Source organism: Hemiscyllium ocellatum, chromosome 10, assembly GCF_020745735.1.
Source record: "Hemiscyllium ocellatum isolate sHemOce1 chromosome 10, sHemOce1.pat.X.cur, whole genome shotgun sequence".
Taxonomy (NCBI): domain Eukaryota; kingdom Metazoa; phylum Chordata; class Chondrichthyes; order Orectolobiformes; family Hemiscylliidae; genus Hemiscyllium; species Hemiscyllium ocellatum.
The window spans coordinates 31,770,539-31,793,428 of record NC_083410.1 but is presented as its reverse complement, the minus strand read 5'-3'; the positions used below and the strand labels follow the sequence as shown (position 1 = coordinate 31,793,428).

The window sequence follows — 22,890 nt, the reverse complement described above, 5'->3', positions numbered from 1 at the left end:
GGCGCATGGTATTGGGGGCAAAGTATTAACTTGGATTGAAAGTTGGTTGGCTGACAGGAAACAAAGAGTAGTGATAAACGGCTCCATTTCGGAATGGCAGGCAGTGACCAGTGGGGTACCACAGAGATCAGTGCTGAGACCGCAGCTTTTTTACAATATATATTAATGATACAGAAGATGGTGTTAGTAATAACATTAGCAAATTTGCTGATGATACTCAGCTGGGTGGCAGGGTGAAATGTGAGGAGGATGTTAAGAGATTACAGGGTGACCTAACAGGTTAGGTGAGTGGTCAGATGCAGTTTAATGTGGATAAATGTATGGTTATCCACTTTGGTGGCAAGAACAGGAAGGCAGATTACCACCTAAATGGAATCAATTAGGTAAAGGGGCAGTACAAAGAGATCTGGGTGTTCTTATACACTAATGCAACACTTGCGCCCACACGTCCTCCCTTACTTCTCTCCAAGGCCCCAAGGGATCCTTCCATATCCGCCACAAATTCACCTGCACCTCCACACACATCACCTATTGCATCCGCTGCACCCGATGTGGCCTCTTCTATACTGGGGAGACGGGCCGCCTACTTGCAGAACGCTTCAGGGAACACCTCTGGGACGCCCGGACCAACCAACCCAACCACCCCATGGCTCAACACTTTAACTCTCCCTCCCACTCCACCGAAGATATGCAGGTCCTTGGACTCCTCCATCGCCAGAACATAACAACACGACGGTTGGAGGAAGAGCGCCTCATCTTCCGCCTGGGAACCTGAGTTTAGAAGACTGAGAGGGGATCTGATTGAGACATATAAGATTATTAAAGGATTGGACACTCTGGAAACATGTTTCCGCTGATGGGTGAGTGCCGAACCGGAGGACACAGCTTAAAAATACGGGGTAGACCATTTAGGACAGAGATGAGAAGAAACTTCTTCACCCAGAGAGTGGTGAGTGTGTGGAATGCTCTACCCCGGAGGGCAGTGGAGGCCCAGTCTCTGGATTCATTTAAGAAAGAGTTGGATAGAGCTCTCAAGGATAGTGGAATCAAGGGTTATGGAAATAAGGCAGGAACAGGATACTGATTAAGGATGTGCTGCCTGAACTGCTGTGCTCTTCCAGCATCACTGATCCAGATACTGATTAAGGATGATCAGCCATGATCATACGGAATGGTGGTGAGGCTCGAAGGGCAGAATGGCCTACTCCTGCACCTATTGCCTATTGTCTATTGACTTCAACAAGGACGCATCACAACTGGGATCAATTCCCATGTCATTGGCACTAATCTGATGCACATTGGCTGTCCAGCAACTAAGCCAGTTGGAAGTCCAAGTTACTTTCACAGCATGTACCTTTACATTGATGTTGCAATCTGGAACTATAAATAGTAATTGTGAGAAGTTCAATTTTCTTTCCATTATGTGACTGACGAATCTCATGCTGGTACTGCCTGTCAATGGATATATTGAAAGGTTTTACAGGTTAATACTCAACCTGTTTGGCCACATTATGAACATACCTTTCTTGACCATCAGGTCCTGGATTGGGCTTGAACACAGAACTTTTCACTCAGCGACAGGTACCCTACTCTCAACATCACAACCTCCATGGATAAATGAAAACATTTTATGAAACGATAAAAAAAAGTTCAATACTGCATACTAAAAGTAAATATTTTATTGATGTGCAATTTGTTCACAGATCAATGATTATTATCTCATTAATATTTAATTGAGTCATTCTTTTGTGCCTTTCATTAATTGATTATGTATTGATTAGCAAATTTTTGTTAGTAGCTCAACAGTTCTTGTAAAGTATGTCAAATGTATTCAAATAGCAGGCTTTCTGTGAAATATAGCACCTATCTTTGAACTCTGCCTTAGTGTGAACTGGATTGTTTGTTTTGTATTCCAGTACAAGTCCTTCACCAGCACTCGTTACTATTGAAGCTGTTTGAACTTTATTTCCAATTTTATTGATGTCGGTACTAAGTCTCACGTTTGTTTCCTTGGGAAGATATGAAATTTTGCTTGCCAGGTTTACTTCTGAAGAATTACCAAAATTTAGTATAATTAAAAAGACTGAACTCAAACCATCAAGTTCTCTCACATATGCAAATATATCTGCATCGTTCCATATATAACACATCCATCCTCTATGAATAGGCAATGCATTCCGGCGAAGAAAGCTCAGTTCACGGTACAGGGTCAAGGTAGAGTTTTGTTGTTCCTTTTCAACCTGTCAAGATTATTACACAGTGTAATTAAAAATACGTATATGTTGCAAGTCCCCGAGAAAACCAAACGTTTAAAATATCTAGATAGAAAATTAATTATTGTTTCAGTGCTCTTTTCCCCCATTCTGACTATTCATCTAAATCTGAACCTTTGCGTGTAAATGGTTAAAACTCCATAAATATAAGCTTAGCTTTTGGTAACTACTTGAAGAGTTTTTATACAAATAATTCTGAAAATTGTGTCTCCACTTACTTCAACATTTACTGTAACATAATTTGGGTGGACAGGAAGCCAGGTTTTATTTGCTGTACTGAAGCCAGCATTATCACTGCTATCCCATTGCATGGGTGAGCGCTGTGGATCTCGATTTGCTGTCTGGAACAAAATTGGAAGAAACTTCAGCCACTTTAAAAAGTTATTCAGCTTTTTAAAATTTAATCTTATGTAAAAATATATATAAAGTTTTCATGTTATATAATAAATATTATTTGCCCATACATTTCCTATATATTTGCTCTTAGAATTTAAGGAATAGTAAAATGTTTTGTTCAATGTTGACGCAAGAAATACTGTTAGTGACAATTTCCAGCTAGCCCAAGACCTGGAAAAGCTTATTATGTTGATAAATTTAAATGCAAATTTTAGATTTAAATTTTAATTATTGCTGAAACTTAAAATCACCAAGCTGATCATAGCACTGTCACTTACTGAACTTTGGTGTCTCTTCTATCAATGTCAGAATGTGTAAATTTACACAATACTCTTTTTGTTTTAACTAAGTGGCATCTCTGCCTCTAATTTTGAGAGGATGCTATGTTAGGGGAAGTTTGTTTCTAGCCACAGGTTATTGGTTGCCATGAAGGCAGACTGAACATCGCCTCGTGTTATCAATGTTTTTTACTGCCAAGTCTCATAAACATGACACGGCAGGCAAATCTTTGAGAGGTGGGCACAAAGAAATGAATGGAGACTGCCAAACCTCTTCATGTAGATTTATTAATCATCAAGTACATAATTTTATTTCAGCAATCTAGACCAGATTTCAGCCCAAATCCCAGGTGTGGAATGTTTAGCCTCCTAAAAGTTGTAAAAACCTAATGTGAAATACTTACGGGATCAAATTTTCCAAAAGGATCTTGAATCTCATCTTCAGATACAATAATATTTTCCATTCCTAATTCTTCTCCATAATAAGTAGTAGGAGTTCCAGGAAGAGTCAGCAAAAGCATATTAATGACCTTAACGTACTTTGCACCAACACGAGATGCAATGCGAGAATTGTCATGATTTCCTACCTAAAAGTCAAGAAAATAGGAATACATAGCAACTAATTGTGTTACAATGTATAATTTTAACATTGTTAACAAACCAGTTCTTTTCAAACATATACTTTGCAATGGATTTGTTCCTAGACATACTATACCTTGATTTATTTGTTTTACCCACTACTTGGCTTAATTTCAAACCAAAAGAAATTTCCTTATTTACTTCAAAATAGGTTTTGAATTTCCCTAACAGGCCATCTTTGCAGCTTATTACGAATGATTGCTGAAACAGATTATCACTGCTGGAGATTTTTGCTTCCTGCAACGCTTAAGACAAAACTGCACAACCCATTTCACTAGATTTAAGAGCAAAAGATAATTTTCGATTCAAATTTAATCTGCTGTGCTATTACATTCCACAAGGTGGGAATATATTTAAATTGGCCAAGATAACAACTAAGTTAAATATACTAGCATTACCAGTTACCCATGAAATTTAAGGTCCTATTCTTTAGCCATTTTCTATAAAGTTTAGGTAAATACATACCACCCAGTTTGGCCATTTTCCTGCAGGCATGTTGCGCATCCAATAATCTACAATTTTAAATACTCCATCTCCTGACATCTCTTTATAGAGATCAATAAGGTAGAAGTTAAAGGGAAAGTCAGCTTCTTGTTGTATAGATGTTCCATAGTACATCATAGTTTTATAAATCTCTTCATTGTCATACGATTCAGTCATTAGAAATCTGCAAAGATAATGTGATTAAAAATGTATTCCACACTGACAAGCAATCAATAAATTTATCTTAATCATGATATATAGCTATAATTTACATAATGAAAATAAGGTCAAAATTTTAAAGAAAAAAATGGCCTTTTGGCTTATGTCAGTATTTATCATTTCCTGAAGGCGAGAAAGTAAACATGTTTCATCCAGTGAGCTGTAATACAACACTTCAGTGTTTAAAAGAACTTAGATATTTGGCAAGTGTTGGTGTACTCACTGGAGACTTGAATATCACGGGGCAGGTACGGTTGCTGGATGTTCCAGGGTTTAGATGTTTCAAAAGGAATGGGGAGAGGAGGTAAAAGCATTGGAGGAGTGGCATTACTAATTAAGGGTACTATCACAGCTGTAGAAAGGGAGGCCGTTGAAGAGGGTTTGTCTACAGAGTCAGTATGGGTGGAAGTCAGAAACAGGAAAGAAGCAGTCACTTTTGGGGAGTTTTCTACAGACCCCCCCAGTAACAGCAGAGACACCAAGGAGCAGATTGGCAGATGGAATTTGGAAAGGTGCCGAAATAACAGGGTTGTTGTCATGGGTAACTTTAATTTCCCTAATATTGATTGGAACCTTCTTAGTTCAAATAGTTAGGATGGAACAGTTTTTGTCAAGTGTGTCCAGAAAGGGTTCCTGACTCAATATGTAGATAGGCCAACTAAAGGAATTGGTGCCAGATGTCAGGTATGGGAAAGGATTGAATTGGGGGAGGGGGAATTACAATGCTATTTGGCCAGAACTTAATTTGGGAACAGATGTTCTCAGGGAAATGCACAAGAAATGTGGAGATTGTTTAGAAAGGACTTGTTGATAGTGCTGGACAGGTTTGTCCCACTGAGACAAGGAAGGGATGGTAGGTTGAAAGAATCTTAGGTGACAAGGGATGAGGAACATCTAGTCAAGAGGAAGAAGGAAACTTACCTAAGGTTGAGGAAGCAAGGATCAGACAGGGCTTTCAAAGGTTACAAGATAGCCAGGAAAGAATTGAAAAATGGACTTAGGAGAGCTAGAAGGGGGGATGAAAAAGCTTTAGTGGGTAGGATTAAATAAAACCCTAAGGCATTCTATGCTTCTGTGAGGAACAAGAGAATGGCTAGAATGAGGGTAGGGCCAATAGTGGATGGAATTTGTGCCCAGAGTCGGACAAGGTAGAGGAGGTCCTTAATGAATATTTTGCTCAAGTATTCACTACTGAGAAGGACCTTAGTGTTTCTGAGGACTGCATGAAACAACTGATATGCTCAAACAGGTTGATGTTATGAAGGAGTATGCGCTGAAAATTTTGAAAAACAAGGATAGATACATCTGTTGGGCCAGATGGGATATACCGTAGGAAGTAAGAGAAGAGATTGTAGCACCTTTGGCGATGATCTTTGCATCCCACTGTCCACTGGAGTAGTGCCAAATGATTGGAGGCTGGCACATGTTATTCCCTCTTTGAGAAAGGAAATGTGGATAATCCTGGGAATTACAAACCAGTCAGTCTTACATCTGTGGTGGGCAAAGTATTGGAGAGGATTCTGAGAGACAGGATTTATGATTACTTGGAAAACCATAATTTGATGAGAGAAAGTCAACATGGCTTTGTGAAAGGCAGGTCATGCCTCTCAAAACTTATTGAATTTTTTGAGGATGTGACAAAACTCATTGATGAAGGTAGAGCAGTGGATGTGGTGCACATGGATTTTAGCAAGGCATTTGATGAGGTTCCTCAAGGTAAGCTCATTCAGAAAGTAAGGAAGCATAGGATACAGAGGCATCTGGCTGTCTGTATACAGAATTGGCGAGCCCATAGAAGACTGGGTGGTAGTAGATGGGAAGGATTCAGCCTGGAACTCGGTGACCAGTGGTGTTCTGCAGGGATCGGTTTTGTGATTTTTATAAATGACTTGGATGAGGAAGTGGAAGGTTGGATTAGTAAATTTGCTAATGAGACAAAGATTGGTGGAGTTGTGAATAAAGTGGACGGTTGTTGTAGATTGCATTGGGACATTGATAGGATGCAGAACTGGGCTGATAAATGGCATATGGAGTTAGACCTGGAAAAGTTTGACTTGATTCACTTTGGAAGGTCAAATTTGAATGCAGAATACAGAGTTAAAGGCAAGATTCTTAGCAGTGTGGAAGAATCGAGGGGTTTGAGGTCCAGGTCCTTGGATCCCTCAAAGTTGCCACCCAAGTTGATAGGGTTGTTAAGAAGGTGTGTTGGCTTTCATTAGCAAGGTTATTGAGTTTAAGAGCCAGGTTATGTTTCAGTTCTATAGAGCCCTCGTTAGACCACACTTGGAATATTGTGTTCAGTTCTGGTTGCCTCATTATAGGAAAGATGTGGAAGCTTTAGAGAAGGTGCACAGGAGATCTACCAAGATGCTGCCTGGACTGGAGGGCATGTCTTATGAAGAAGTGTTGAGGGAGCTAGGGCTTTCCTCATTGGAGTGAAGAAGGATGAGAGGTGACTTGATAGAGGTTTATAAGATGATGAGAGGCATAGATAGAGAGCCAGAGACTTTTTTCCCCAAGGTGGAAATGTCTATCACGAGGGGGTTTAATTTTAAGGTTTAGGGGAGAGATCTGAGGTAGGTTCTTTATACAGAGAGTGGTGGATGCAAGGAATGCACTCGCAGCAGTGGTAGTAGAGTCAGATACATTAGGGCCATTTAAGCGACTCTTAAATAGGCACATGGAAGATAGTACAATGAAGGATATATATAATAGTATGATCTTAAAGTAAGATAAAAGGTCAGCACAACACCAAGGGCCAAAGTGCCTGTACTGTTCTATATTTTATTACATGCCCAAGGAAATTAAGGCTCATTTCAAGGAGTGATTTTCATTACTGAATACAAGAAAATTAGAGTAAAAGTCTGAGAAGATGAACAGTGCAAGATGGAGTGCTGTGGCAAGATGTGTCTCTGACTTCATAGTTGATAGTCTGAAAACAATTATAAGTAGATAAATATGCCTGATACCTCCATTTGAACCGTGTTTCAGAAGGTGCAGATTACAAGTTATATTTTTATGCTTTTTCTTCTAAGATATCATTGCAGAAAGCAAAGGAGTCACTTTAAGCCCACATAAAAGGAAATGCAGTAGCTGAGGGGAAGTGAGCATTGCTGGATTGAACCAAAGTGTCTTGTTTCTAGGGTTATGAGTAGGATGAGTACTCTCTGAGCAATTAAGATTCTTTATTATTCTCGGCAATCAGATACTCCTTCCTGCTGCAGTGCAGCATGCTCCATGACTTCCCATTGCCTCCTTCCATCACCTTTGCTGCTCAGGTCTCCACAATAACTACATGCAATCTCCACATGACTATCGATAGTCATGGGATTCAATATATTGACCCTGTTTTTCTCTCTCTACAGATGCAGCCAACCTGGCTGAGTTTCTCCCAACACTTCCTGGATTTATTGCAGGATTTTAGTTAGGTTTAATGGTTAGAGTCCTTTCTCTGAAATTCACATGTAACTGTATAAAGTTGATTTCTTGGTCATTGATATTTATTATTAACATGGATATTTAGCAATGCAAAGAAGAGGATTTAACGTTTTGGTCATGGTTCAACACAAAATCAAAATGGCTTTTGGCCCATTCAGATAGCACTCTCATCCCTGAGTCTCAAAGTTATGGATTCAAGGCTATTGCAGCACTTAAGCTCATAATCAGTACTGAGGGAAAGTTGAATTGTTGAATTGTTATTCTTCCTTTTCACTGTTCACATTAATGTGAATGAATGAATGCCAAGATTCAAAGAAAAACTTTCAGTCAAAGTTACACCAGCAGCTGAATGTCAATGAATTAATTGTATATAAACAACTTCTGAGGTGGCTTGAGGATTTCTTGGATTTGAATGCAAGGTTTTCCTTACCTGTATCTGCCGGGTTCTTTACTAAACTCTTGCAAAACATGTTGCCAGTCGCGGACAATATCATGCATGCCCACTTGTGTGGTTGTGTAATCATGATAGAGTTCATCATATGATGTGATATTATTCTTGGAGAATAAATAAAGAAAATCTAATTAGTACAGTTATGAGTGCTTGATGTTGACCAATAATATCAAAACTTTTTTTAATTGTGGAGAGCATTGCACATGAGACTGAAAGGTCCTCATCTGACTGTCATATGTTCTGGAATATAGTGCAGCAATAAGACACAAGTGCTTTCCCAACGTCAGTGAAAGCAATATTTCACCCAGGACCAGCCAGTAATGCCTGAGAAGTCCTCACCAGTGTTATTGCAATATACAGCTTTTACTCTCTGCTCAGCTTGTCCTTACATGCTTTAGCTCCAGCACCACAAATCCTTTGTCCATTTCTTTATTTGTTGTATCAGCATTTGCTAATGCCCTAATGATTTGATCCATTTCCTGAGGCCAATTGTTTCTTGCGGTCAGCTGAGCTGTCCCACACGACTTCATGTTTCTGCAAACATGTTTGTGGTCCACTCCCTGCTTTTGCTGGACGTGCTGGTATGTATTTTGAGGTAAATGACAAGATCTGAAAGAGGGCTGGTATCAATGAAAATCTTGTGCTAAAGTTGGCGAACCTGTTAACATCCTGACAGAGGAATAGACAAGCTGGAGGACCGACAGAGCAGAGTTTTTAAACACCTCCCTCTTTCTGTATACTCATGTTTCTTTCCCCATGCTCTGCATTAAAACCTAGCGCATTGTCTCTCATTTGTGATTGCTAATCTTTGTAATTAAGTGTTAACCCTTGTCCCTCTTCCCTAGTCACAGAACTTTCATAAAGATGTACCATCACCAGAAGATGGAATCCTGCTTGATATGTTACTGCTAATCGCACACCATTTAAGCTTGAAAAATGTGAAAGCTGTTGAGATTCAGGACATTCTGTGGGAGTCCAGGTGGTAATGTGTGTGTAGTCGATGGTTCCCTGGACTTATGAGAAGTCTAAAAATGTTTTATCAACTCCAGAGCCTTATCTTGCTATTTTTAGTTGTCCACGGGAAAATGTGCTCTGCGACCGACATGATGCATACATGAGCAGTAGTCTGACTAATGTTACTGCTATTCCCTGTGGTAGCCCAGAAGGAGTTGGACACTAAAATGTTCAGGGAAGCAATGACAGGCAAGGTTCTGGTCACTGGTTTTGCACAGAATGTAATGCTACTGTTACCACCTTTCAGAAGAAGCAGAGCCACACTAAGTATTTTTTTCTCTAAGAACTGCTGAGCATGATGTCTTGAGTCTGAAATCTGGGAAAGGTGATTAGTATAAACTCTCCTCCTCCTCCATGCTCTCCTTACAGCTGCTATTTTTCGTGCCCAATCTGCTTTTTCTTCATCCTTTAACTAGAAATACCCATGTTGAGGTCAAAGATGTGCTGCTGAAATGCCTTTGCCAGTTGTTGACACTGTAGTACTAGTAGCCTCTATATTTTTCATTAAACTGTAGAGACATGTCTCTTTTGTGGCAGATGGGTCTCAACTTGGAAGTTCTGACCCAAAGATAGGGCCCCTGCACTGCACCACAAGTGGCCTTCATAAATTTAAATTTTGCCCACTTTTGTGATGGAATTTGAAATTAAGTCCCCAGGGCGTTAGCTGTGGATTACTTGACATTACCACTACACCACTGTCACTGCTCATAAAAATTATCTTTATTCAATCTTTTCAGACACGGTGTGATAAACCTGTGGTACCAGTGGGGCTTGAACCCAGAGCCTCTGTGCTAGTTGTATGGGTACTTCCACTGCTCCATGAGAGTATTAGCCACAATATTAATTGTATTAAGTGAATACAAGTTAGAGAACTTTGGATAGTTACCTCATTATTAAGGAGATACTTAATGACAGACAAGTTCACTTGATCAAGAGATATATACTGGTTAATTTCTCACTGTGAATAAAGCTATTTTGAGTGAAGATTAGCTTTGGTTTATTTCTTCATCAGATAACTATCTGGAATATAGCACTCTATGAAGCCATTCATAATATTCACAAGTTAAAGAACTGCAAAATGCTCCAGCATATTATCCAATAACAGATAAGAATCCCTTTGCATATAATAGAAAATTACAATTTTCTGAACATGACCCATGGATTCTTCATCTAGAACTGACTTTTTTTTTAAGTTTGAGTAAGTTCTCAATTTTGACAACATTTTAAAAAATTTTTAATTTACATTTAACCTTTATCACCTTTCCATGATTACCTGAACTGAATGAATCGTAGAATTCATGTACCATGAACAGTGTCAAAGGCAATTTACTAATTTTCGTAAGAAATCATGTTGCTCACCGGGTTCTGTGTTAAGTTGACTTGAGGTTCATTTCTTAAGCTTTCAGCTTCTAGAAGATATTTGATTGCATCCACTCTGAAACCATCAACCCCCTTCTTCAGCCAAAATCGTAAAACATTCTTGAAAAAAAATAGGAACGTTCAAATTATCATATACATGTATCACATGTTTAATGAAAAGACTAAATCAAAATATGCAAATTCCACACAACAGTGAATACAATACTGTGAGTTACATAGCTAAACCAAGACGACAATCAGTTAATTACAGAAAAGCTGAGCTAAGGAATTTTTAATTTGAAATAAAGTCAACTGTGTTTCAATACCTCTTCAGTGCTTGAACACATAAAAACAGGGCTAACACTCCAATGCAGTAACGAGCAAGCACTATGAGTGGATATCCTTTAGACAAGGCTAAGAATTATGTAAAAGCTCCCTATGACACCATTTAGTACAAGGTCAGGGGAATTATACCCAGTGCCTTGGACATTCTTGAATGAGCATCAAAAAGTAGATTATCTAGTCATATTACATTTTAATATTTTAATTGTAATAAATGTTCATAAAAAGTGTTGGCAGATTACAGATGTTAGTCTGTGTTGCCAACACAATCAAAATGGAAGTAGTATTGTGTGCACTCATAATTTCCCATTTGGAATCTAAATTCATATCTCCAAAATGTTTCTCTCAATAATTTCTAAATGTACATGGACCTCAGAAAGGCATTAGACAAGGTTCCTCAAGGCATTCTGGTTAGCAAGGCTAGACCACTCAGAATAGAGGGAGAACTAACCATTTGGGTACAAAATTGGCTTGAAGATAGAAGACAGAGGGTGGTGGTGGAGGGTTGCTTTTCAGTCTGGAGGTTTGGTTTTCAGACTGGAGCCCTGAGACCTGCAGTGTACCACAAGGATTGGTCCACTGCTTTTTGTCATTTGTATAAATGATTTGGATGTGAACATAGGAAGTATAGTTAGTACATTTGCAGATGACACCAAAATTAGAGGTACAGTGGATAGCGAAGATGGTTACCTCAGAGTACAACGGGACCTTGATCGAATGGGCTGAGAAGTGGCAGATAGGAGTTTAATTTAGTTAAATGTTAGGTGCTGCATTTTGGAAAGGCAAATCAGGCTAGGAATTATACATTTAATGGTAAGGTCCTGGGGAGTGTTGCTGAATCAAGAGACCTTAGAGTACATGTTCACAATTCCTTGAAAGTGGAGTTGCAAGTAGATAGGATAGTGAAGAAGGAATTTGGTATGCTTGCATTTACTAGTCAGTATATTGCGTATAGGAGTTGGGAGGTCATGTGGCTGTACAGGAAATTAGTTCGGACACTTCTGGAAGGCTGTGTTCAATTCTGGTCTCTCTGCTATATGAAGGATATTGATGAAATTTGAAAGGATTCAGAAAATATTCACAAGGATGCTGTTGGGGTTGGAGGGTTTGAGCTATAGGGAGAGGTTGAATGGGCTGGGGCCCTAACCTGTGGAGTGTCTGAGGCTGTGAGGTGACCTTATAGAGGTTTATAAAATCATGAGGGGCATAGATAAGGTGAGTAACCAGTCTTTTCCCCAGGGTGGGGGAGTCCAAAACTAGAGGATTTAAGGTGAGAGGGGAAAGATTTAAAAGGACCTAAGGGACAACATTTTCACACAGAGAGGGATGCATGTATGAAATAAACTGCCAGAGTTGGAGGCTGGTACAATTACAACATCTAAAAAACATCTGGATGGTATATGAATAGGAAGATATGGGCCAAATGCTGGCAAATGGGACTGAATTAAATTATAATATCTAGTCAGCATGGAAGAGTTGGCCCAAAGGGTCTGTTTCCATGCTGTACAGCTCTATGACTCTAAGCTTAAAACTCCAAAGTAGCATCCCTGTGGTTCATTTGGTAAAGTCCTTGTTCAATCTGGAAGTGAGGCGTTCAGACAATGAAGTTCCCAGATTCAATTCATATAGCTTTCAGGTTAGATGCAATACCGAGTCATTTAAACATAGTTTACGAATCTGGTTATGGAGGAAAATTAGGCATACACAAAAATTGATAGGTTCTGACAATTGATTCCTGCTTCATAGTCCATCCTATGTATCAGAATACATTTTGAATATTAACAATGAGTGAAAATCCATGTAGCCAAGAACGCCCCTGGTGCTCACCTTCCACCCCACCAACCTTCGCACAAACCAAATCATCCGCCGACATTTCCACAACCTCCAAAAAGACCCCACCACCAGGGATATATTTCCCTCCCCACCCCTTTCTGCCTTCCGCAAAGACTGTTCCCTCCATGACTATCTGGTCAGGTCCACGCCCCCCCTACAACCCACCCTCCCATCCTGGCACCTTCCCCTGCCACTGCAGGAATTGCAAAACCTGCGCCCACTCCTCCTCCCTCGCCTCTATCCAAGGCCCTAAAGGAGCCTTCCACATCCATCAAAGTTTTACCTGCACATTCATTAATATCATTTATTGTATCCGTTGCTCCTGATGCGGTCTCCTCTAATTGGGGAGACTGGGCGCCTCCTAGCAGAGCGCTTTAGGGAATATCTCCGAGACACCCGTACCAATCAATCACACCGCCCTGTGGCCCAACATTTCAACTCCCCCTCCCACTCTGCCGAGGACATGGAGGACCTGGGCCTCCTTCACCGCCGCTCCCTCACCACCGGATGCCTGGAGGAAGAATACCTTATCTTCCGCCTCTGAACACTTCAACCCCAGGACTTCAATGTGGACTTCAACAGTTTCCTCATTTCCCCTTCCCTCACCTCACCCTAGTTCCAAACTTCCAGCTCAGCACTGTCCCCATGACTTGTCCGGACTTGTCCTACCTGTCTATTTCCTTTTCCACCTATCCACTCCACCCTCTCCTCCCTGACCTATCACCTTTATCCCCTACCCCCTACTCTATGCTACTTTCTCCCCATCCCCACCCTCCTCTAGTTTATCTCTCCACGCTTCAGGCTCTCTGCCTTTATTCCTGATGAAGGGCCTTTGCCCAAAATGTCGATTTCACTGCTCCTTGGATGCTGCCTGAACTGCTGTGCTCTTCCAGCACCACTAATCCAGAATCTGGTTTCCAGCATCTGCAGTCGTTGTTTGTACCTAGCCATAAATAATGCTCTGAGCCCCATGCAAACTAAGCAGAACTTGCAGCTGTGTAATTTTGACTATTCAGTTGGGTTCTATCTTGTTAAAAGTAAGACTTAATGCTGATCTCTAACATTTCCCACTAATTTCTTTATTTTCTAGTGCAGGGAGATGGATGTAATGAGTTAGCATACATTTTTCATACTGACATTAAAATAATGAAGAAACCATAAATCTGTTTTGCAAATTTATGTGGCTAGCAACATAATTTGAGTTGAGCCATAGTCTAAACCAAAAGCTACCTACTTTCATTTCTTCTTGCACGTCAACATTTCTGTAATTCAAATCTGGTTGTTCCTTCAAGAACTGATGTAAGTAACACTGTCCTCGAACCTCATCAAATTGCCAGGCAGAGTATCCAAACAAACTGACCTGAAAAAAATGGACAGTTTCTCAGTGTCCTGATTGGAATGTCAATTGTAAACTGATGCAAGATAATTCACTGCAATATCCTTTTAAGAAAAGATGTTCTCACGATAAAAAGCTCATTTGACAACTATGCATTTAGCTGTAATTTTTCTTGTCTGTATCAATTAATACCTCATTTTTAATTATTCAGCTAATTTGTATATAAATGATGACATGATCTGGTATTTTTAAGAAATGACTAGGCAATGTTTGTTCTCATTATCGGGGTTAAAAGAAGAAAGAATTTTACCACAGAATGAGAGGGAAATTGGGTGGTGGAATTAGGTCACTTGGCCCAACCAGTCTGTATTTGTGATTATCATAGAATCCCTACAATGTGAAAGCCATTTGGCCCAACAAGTCCACACTGACCCTCTAAAGAGCAACCCAGCCCAACCCTATTATTCTACATTTACCTGTACTAATGTACCTAACCTGCACATCTTTTGTATTGTGGAAGGAAACCAGAGCAGACCCATGCAGGCACAGGGAGACTGTGCAAACTCCCCACAGATAGTCACCCAAGGCTGGAACTGAACCTGGGCCCCTAGCGCTGTGAGCCACCGTGCCAGCCTTACTTTAGGCACAAACAATAGTTCAAATACAATTTGTCTGCTTTGTTTCAGTAAACTTTTACTTCTTTCCTTCAACTAATCATCAACTTTATAATACTTAAAAGTTGGCACAGGGCTGAATTTTCACCACAAAGCAGGAAACAGGAGCCAGGTCTGTGTTTGTGTGAGAAATCCACTTCTGATAGGCAAATAATTCAAATTCAGACTTTTTGGGGTAAGCTTTAAATTGAAAAGGAATGGGTTTTCTGGTCACAAGTGCTAGTAAGGATGGTTAGGATGTGGTCAGATGGAAAGTGGGTCTCTTTTCGACACTTAGCAGCAAAGATAAATAAGGTGTTATTTGACCAAGGGAGAGATCTGTTGATTGTGACAAAACTTTACAATTCATCGAGGGAATTGAAATGTCTCAAGAGTGTCGAAAGCCTGGCATCTGGGACAGGGAAGATCATATTCCAAGAGTGGAGGAAGGTCTGTAAAAGTCGAGAATATTTTCATCTTTTGGGACTAGATTGAAATTGACTATTTTTACTGGAATGACAAGAAAGGTTTTTGCAATATGGAAATCAAATGTTATATATTCATAGATTCATAAAGTCCCTACAGCATGGAAGCAGGCTATTTGGCTCATCGAGTCCATATCGACTTTCCGAACAGCACGCCACCAGACCCACCCTTGTACTCCATTCCTGCAACCCTGCATTTCCCGTGGCTAATCCACCTAAACTACACATCCCTGGACACTATGGGCAACTTAGCATAGCCAATCCACTTGCACATCTTTGGACTGTGGCAAGAAAATGAAGCACCCACAGGAAATGTTGCGGTAGTGGAAGCCCTTCCTGTTAATGATCTCACTCATTGCTCAGCATTTTGATAGACGAGTTCAATTCCTGATGCTCTGCATTGATGGAGATGAGATCCAACACCCTATGTCTTTGAAAGGCCCTACCGTTAAATTAACATGTTGTCCAGCTGTGGCAAATGAGACATCAGTGACCAGTGTGATGCAGCAAGTGCATCTCTTTTTGAGATGTTATTAAAGTCTACAGCTGATCCTTGGCAGAAATCCAAATTGAAGAGTTTCAATGCTAAGAAAATTTAACAGTCACTGCAAGGGCCTGGTAACCACTACCATGCTGTGAGAGGTCTCGGGCAATGAGGGTGATGAGATTTGTATTGCCATCTGTCGGTCAATTCAGAGATCCCTATGGCACTGGTTCACCTTCCCTGGGTAGCCCCATTTTCACTGCTCTATCCTATGTTGAGATTATAGCCTTTTTTGTCTCCGTACCACTGCATTCATACTTGCATTCCTTCATACTAGGCAATATCCCAGGCAGTAAATCTGTGGTCCACCTTTTATTTGCCTCAATGCGCTTGCTGCTTTGTGGAATTCAGACAAACACACAGCTGTGGTCTTACTATCACTTCATATATAAATTCATCACCACATCTCAATTTTTATATTTCACAACTCCTGCCAGAAAACCCAATATTTGAATAACTCTTTTTGGCAATAGCTACATGAAGTGTTGTTTTTAATGTTTGTGAAACTGAATCTCAAAGTTTCTTTTCTATATCAGAAAGATATAGAATAGTCAAAGTGCAACAATATTTTCAAAAGGTGTTCTGAAAGTAATAACAATGATAACTTAATAGATGAATTGGTTTCCATTGGCATTAAAATCATAAAATTCCAACTGACCCTCACTATTTTTCCAGTGAATACAGGAAAAGAAAAGGAGACTTTGAAAATTGCTAATAAAATAGAACTAATACTTTTTATTATTAAGAAGTTAGAAATCTTAGATAAGGTAATTTAAATGACATTATTACCCAGTTGTTAGGATTGGTGGTTTTGTTCAGTTCGTGTTTACAGTCAACCCAGATATAGTAATCAGTGTATTTTCCTGTTCGATTCCGGCTAAGTTGAAACCAGCGGTGTTTGTCACTAGTGTGATTTGGAATGAAATCCATTATCAGTTTCAAACCTTTTAAAAAGTATATGGAAAGCATATCAATAAAGTTAATTCTTTCAAAAGTTAATCAAATTGGTCATTATCACAGTTACCACCAAAAGTCATGTTAAAATATAATGCAGGAGGATCTTGGACTTGGTTCAGAACAAGATCTTTCAATGTCAATAGAATGATTTCTTTGCCTTTGCATTCATCTTAAGGCAGGAGAATTACATTTGATGATGGATGCTAATGAATTAGTCCTTCAAATATATGCATTTGCAATTGGTATTAAACTCTTACCAATAGCTAGCTGCCGATGTATTCATAAAATATTACATTTATTTGTAGAATGCTTTATTCACTTTAACAGTGAATAATACCCAGCTCTGCAGTTAACTTAGGAACGTCCTTTTCCAAACAAATGTTATGTCTAAATAGAGTATTTTGAGTTGTTTAAGAGAATGTAAAAACCTGATTATTACATTAGCAACTCTAACGGTGGAAATAACATGAAATAACATGAAAAGTTAGAAGTCACATGACACCAGGTTATAGTTCAACAGGTTTATTTGAAATCACGAACTTTTAGAGCATAGCTCCTTCATCAGGTGAAGATGAAGGTGCTACGCTCCAAAAGTATGTGATTTCAAATACATCAGTTGGACTACAACCTGGTGTTGTGTGACTTTTGACTTTGTTCACCCAGTCCAATACCAGCACAGCCACATCATGGCTATTAAAATAAGAGGAACTATAAAATTGAAGACGTTTACAGATTCAAATCAGGGGGACTCTAGCACATCTTTGCTACAGCAAAGTAAAACAGATTCTAATGTCCTGCTCATCATGAACTCCTCAAATAGAGGAGCTGACTTTCATTATTTATTAATTCAAATTTTAAAAACTCTATTAAATTTCCACTTAGGCTTCTCTGCTCTAGTAGATATAGTCTCCAACTTCCTCTTATAGGCGAGAGGATCAACTATACACTAGGACAATATTAAAGCAATCTGTTTTAGTCTCGTCTTCAGACTGGCACTTTACAGCCTTCTTAATACTGAGCTCAACATCTTCAAATTGTGAAACAACTCCCATTTATTTCCTTTCTTTTAGTTTGTTACATTCTGTTATCATGCCCTTTCTCCCCATTCCAGTCTGTCTGTCCTTCAAGTCTGGCAGGAGACTCTCGATTGTTCTGCCATTCGCACATCCTGGTCCTTAATCTGAGCTATCAACATCTTTTCCCCACCAGCACCTTACACCCAATGCGCTCATACATCATACCCCTAAACAATAGCATAAATGCTGTCTCCTCCACACTTCACTACAGCTCTGATGAAGAGTCATCTTAACTCAACACGTTAGCTTGCTCTCTCCGTGGATGCTGTCTGACCCACTGTGATCTCCAGCATTTGTTGTTTTCAGTACAGATTCCAACATCTGCAGTAATTTGCTCCTACAACCTGTTTTTGCCTTCTGTATGTTGTAATGATGCTACTATCCTAAATAACCAATGTGATAATATTGCATTATTCTCCATGTCAGCACAGTAAGTTGCATTTTAATCTGCTAATAACCCACAATAATACTTAAACAATTCACCGATTAAGTTCTTTTTTAAAAACAACAACGTAATATAGGAAATTACAAATGACTGTGAGTAAGTGAATATGTGAAACTGTATCTTAATGTTTAATTAATATATATCAATTTGCTTTTATGTTTTGGATAAAATTACATAATAATTAAATTGGAGGGGCAAAGCATTTCTAACTTCAATTATAAACGTTTCATTAATGGGTGCATATACAGGCAGTCTCCAGGTTGCTAAGAATAAAGAACAGTACAGCCCATAAACTGGCTCTTCAGCCTAGTAAAACCACGCTGACACATAATGCCTTCTAAACTTAAAACCATTTGCCTCTGTGTGGTCTGTATTTTTCTAGTCCCTACCTATTCATATATCAGTCAAGATGCCTCTTAAACATGGTCATTGTTTCCACCTCACCCCATCCTCTGGTAGTCCCTTACCACACTCTGTGTTAAAATACTTCTCACATCTCCTTTAAATGTTCACCTTTTACCTTAAACCTATGGCCCCTATTAATTGATGTCTCCAGCCTGAGAAAAAGACTTTAAATATTTATTCTATCCATGCCTCTCATTATTTTGTTTACTTCTATCAGAATGCTCCTCAACCTTTGACGGTCAAGTGAAAACAAATCAAGTTTGTCCACTTTCTCCTCATATCTAATATCCTTTAAATCAGGCAACATCTTGGGAAAACATTTCTGTACCCTTTCCAAAACAGCCATGTCATTCTGGTAGTATGGCAAATAGAAATGTACACAATATTTCAAAAGTGGCCTCACTAAAATGTATACAGATGCAACATGCCTTGCCATTTTTTTATAGTCCATGTCCTAATTGATAAAGGCAAGTATACTAAATACCTTCTTGACCACCTTATCCACTGTGTTGCCACTTTCAGAGAGCTGCGGACTAGTACGACTAGATCCCTCTGTTGTTGATGCTACTCAGGGTTCTGCCATTTGCTTTGTACATCTGTCCTGCATTACATCTTCCAAAATGCATCACCTCACATTTATCGGGATTAAACTCCATCTGTCATTTTACCACCCAAAATCCCAGCCTATCTATATCCTGCTGCATCCATTGGCAATCCTCCTCACTATCTGCAACTCCCACAATCTTTGTATGATGCACAAATTTACTAATCAGGCCATCTACAATTTCCTCCAAATTATTTATTCATATTACAAGGAACTGAGGTCCCAGCACTGATCCTTGTGGAACATCACTGGTCACACCTCTCTGGTCATAAAAACACCGTTCCATCGCTTCTCTCTGTCACCGAGGATTAAGCTGGTTCTGTATCCATCTTATCAGCTTGGTATGGATCCCATGTGATACACCTTTCAAATCAACCTGCATTGAGGGACCTTGTCAAAGATGGACAATATCTGAAATAAAGCTTTTGTTACAAGTATTGACTTGGACTCAGTTTTTAAAACATTTATCTTCTTGTATATAGCAAGTGAATGTCTGACTTTGCATGTCCAATATAGCAAGATTGAACTTGCTCTACAGAACACTTTCTCAAATGTTTTTAAAAATTTATATTATTACATAAAATGCACAACATACAAACAGACCAATAAGCACTACTACTCATTGCCACTTATACTTCACAAAAGTATCCTCAAACATTATTTCATCTGATCCTATTGGCCAAATACTGCAGATGCTGGTGATCCCTTATTATCAACACCTCCGCCTCCACTGCATCTGCTCCCAGGAGGACTAATTCCACCTCAGAACATCCCAAATGGCCTCCTTCTTCAAAGCCCGCAATTCCCCGTCCCACATGGTCAATGATGCCCTCCAGTGCATCTCATCCACTTCCCACATTTCTGCCCTTGAAACCCACCCCCCCAATCACAACAATGACAGAACCCCCTGGTCCTCACCTTTCACCCCACCAACCTCTGGATACATCGCATTATCCTCCACCATTTCCACCACCTACAAACAGGCCCCACCACCAACCTACCCAGCACTCCTGGCACCTTCCCCTGCCATCGCAAGTATTGCAAAACCTACACCTACACCTCCCCCTTTACCTCTGTCCATGACCCCAAAGGATCATTCCATATGCATCCGAGATTTACCTGTATTTGGACACATGCACGAAACAACCTCACTGTCTTGTGGCCAAATACTTTAACACCCGCTCCCACTCTGCCAAGGACATGCAAGACCTGGGCGTCCTCCAGCACCAAATCCTAACCACCTGACACTTGGAGTAAGAACATCTCATCTTCTGCCTTGGAAACCTCTAGTCACATGTGATCAATGTCAATTTCACCAGTTTTCTCATTTCCTCTACACTCGCTTTATCCCAGATCCAACCTTCCAAATGGCACTGGCCTCTTGACTTGCCCTACCTGTCCATTTTCCTTCCCACCTATCCGCTCCACTCTCCTCTCTGACCTATCACCTTCAACCCCAACTTCATCTACTCACATTCTCAGCTACCTTCCACTCAGCCCCACAACCCTCCCACATGTCTCTCAGCCCCCTTGGCCACAAGCCTCATTTCTGATGAAGAGCTTATGCTCAAACATCGATTGTCCTGCTCCTCGGAAAATGCCTGACCGGCTGTGCACCACACTTTTTGACTCATGCGTTATGGATTTGCTTCCCATCTTGACTTTGTATGATAGGTAGTTGGAAGTTAATTTTATATCTCTCCTGATTTTTATTTCCATTGACTTCATACATTCACAATATTATAGCACACAAGGAGGCATTTTGGCCCAGTGTATTCATGCTATTCAGTCCAATCCCACTTTCCAGCTCAGCCTGTAGCCTTGTCGGTGACAGTACTTCAAGCACATATCCAAGACATTTTAAAATGTTATAACAGTCTCTGAATCTACCACGTTATTTTTGGCTGTGAGTTTCAGTTCCCACCAGCTTCCATGTGAAAAAAAATTCCCCTTCAAATTCCCCCAAATATTTCTCTTTATACCCTAAATCTAGGGTTATGAACTCCTCAAGCAAACAGAATAGAGCTATTTGGTTGATTCAGTACTAGATTTTATGTGCTCTTGCCAAGTGTATTTTCAGCACAGGGTGATCATAAAATAAGGCAGAGATACCCAGTCCAAACATTCCATCCCTTCCCAATCAATCTCTATAATCTGGGATAGAATGGCAGACACCAAACTGGCAGGTCATCTATATTTAACTAAATATTTACGGGTTAACTGAGCTTAACTGACCCCAGTACTGCCCTACCAAATTATAACACAGATACCTTGGGAAGGAGTGGCAGCCCATTTCTTTTTAAAAAATGGGAATGAACAGGGCTACTATCTTTGGAGAGTTCCCTGTGCACATCAGGGACACATTCCCCCTTTCCTCTCCGCACCATCTCCCCTCCACCCCCGCCCCCATAGAAGAAATACTCCCCCTTCCCACTTTTTCCTCTTTTCTGAATTTTAAAATCTCCCAATCTCCTTCATCCTGGACTTGCTTGTAGTTCTTTCAATGTTGATGCTTGGTGTTGCTGACCCCATTGGAGTTGTCAGTTCGTAAGACTAGTTAACAGCACAAGAAGGTGAGACTTCCACAGCTGAGAAATCACATTCTGCAATAACTTAGTTAACCCACCCTGAGTCATGACTGCAGTGTTGCCCTGCTTCTTATCAGTATATCAGCTGGTAGCCAATTCTTTTTTAGAGTGCGAGCAGTGCACTAGCCCCTCCATTAAACTCAGTCCTTCATCTACCCTTCATAATTTTATGCACTTCATTTAGTTTTCCCTTAACAAACTCAGAAAGATTTCAAGTAAGCCTGGGATTCATCCACTTTCAAAGATGGTAAACCCTTTAATAATTCCTTTCTCACAATGTTAATTTGATCTAATACTGTATTTCACAATCCTCCTTCATTGCTGTAATGTTTATATCATCTCCCTCTTGCATGATAACAGGTATAAAGTATTCATTAATACCTATACCAAAATCCACCACCTCGGCAAATAGATTATCTTTCTACGTAATTGGCCATAGCTTCTCGAAATGGAGTTTGCAACCCCAGGTAGGGCTACCAAGTTGAAATTTTAGGATTAGGAGATTTAAGGCACTAATGGCTGCTATAGAGCATTTAATATTAATAGTTCAGCTGGCCCATTGGTCTTTTTAAATAGATTATTCCTTTAACATTTTGAAAAAAGCAAACATACCAATCCATACTTTCAAAACATTAAAAAGTTATGTCAAGGAATGAACTCCACATGTAATCCCATAGGGACAGATATGACCAATACTCTCTCTGGTAGGTGGAGAACAATTTACAGCCAGCCGATAGGAGTCTTCTCTTTTGTGTTTTGCAATCTATAGAAGCTAGTCAAACAGGTATTGCAATGATGTGGAGATGCTGGTGTTGGACTAAAGTGGACCAAGTTAAAAATCTCAAAATACCAGGTTATAATCCAACAGGTTTATTTGAAGTACAAGCTTTCAGAGCACTGCTCCTTCATCAGATAGCTAGTGGGGTAGGATCATAGACACAGACTTTATAGCAAAAGATTCCAGTATCATACAACTGATGTGATATATTAAACAAACCTAGATTGCTGTTAAGCCTTTCATCTTTTAGATTGGCCTACAGGTTCAATTCATTAATGCGTAAATCCCAGGACT

The 22,890-nt window shown here is 39.8% G+C and overlaps 1 protein-coding gene across 1 annotated transcript in view; it reads right to left on the bottom strand.

Annotated features, from left to right (window-relative positions):
• Nucleotides 1-1,799: 1,799 nt before the first annotated feature.
• The window catches only part of slc3a1 (solute carrier family 3 member 1), a 33,614-nt gene continuing 12,523 nt past the window's right edge, over nt 1,800-22,890 (bottom strand). Inside the window, exons 3-10 of the mRNA XM_060830862.1 lie at nt 16,533-16,687; nt 13,960-14,085; nt 10,551-10,670; nt 8,157-8,281; nt 4,052-4,253; nt 3,397-3,534; nt 2,492-2,614; nt 1,800-2,240 (exon numbers count right to left, since the gene is read on the bottom strand). Of these exons, the coding sequence (XP_060686845.1) occupies nt 1,800-2,240; nt 2,492-2,614; nt 3,397-3,534; nt 4,052-4,253; nt 8,157-8,281; nt 10,551-10,670; nt 13,960-14,085; nt 16,533-16,687 (1,430 nt within the window). The remainder of the gene's footprint in view (nt 2,241-2,491; nt 2,615-3,396; nt 3,535-4,051; nt 4,254-8,156; nt 8,282-10,550; nt 10,671-13,959; nt 14,086-16,532; nt 16,688-22,890) is intronic.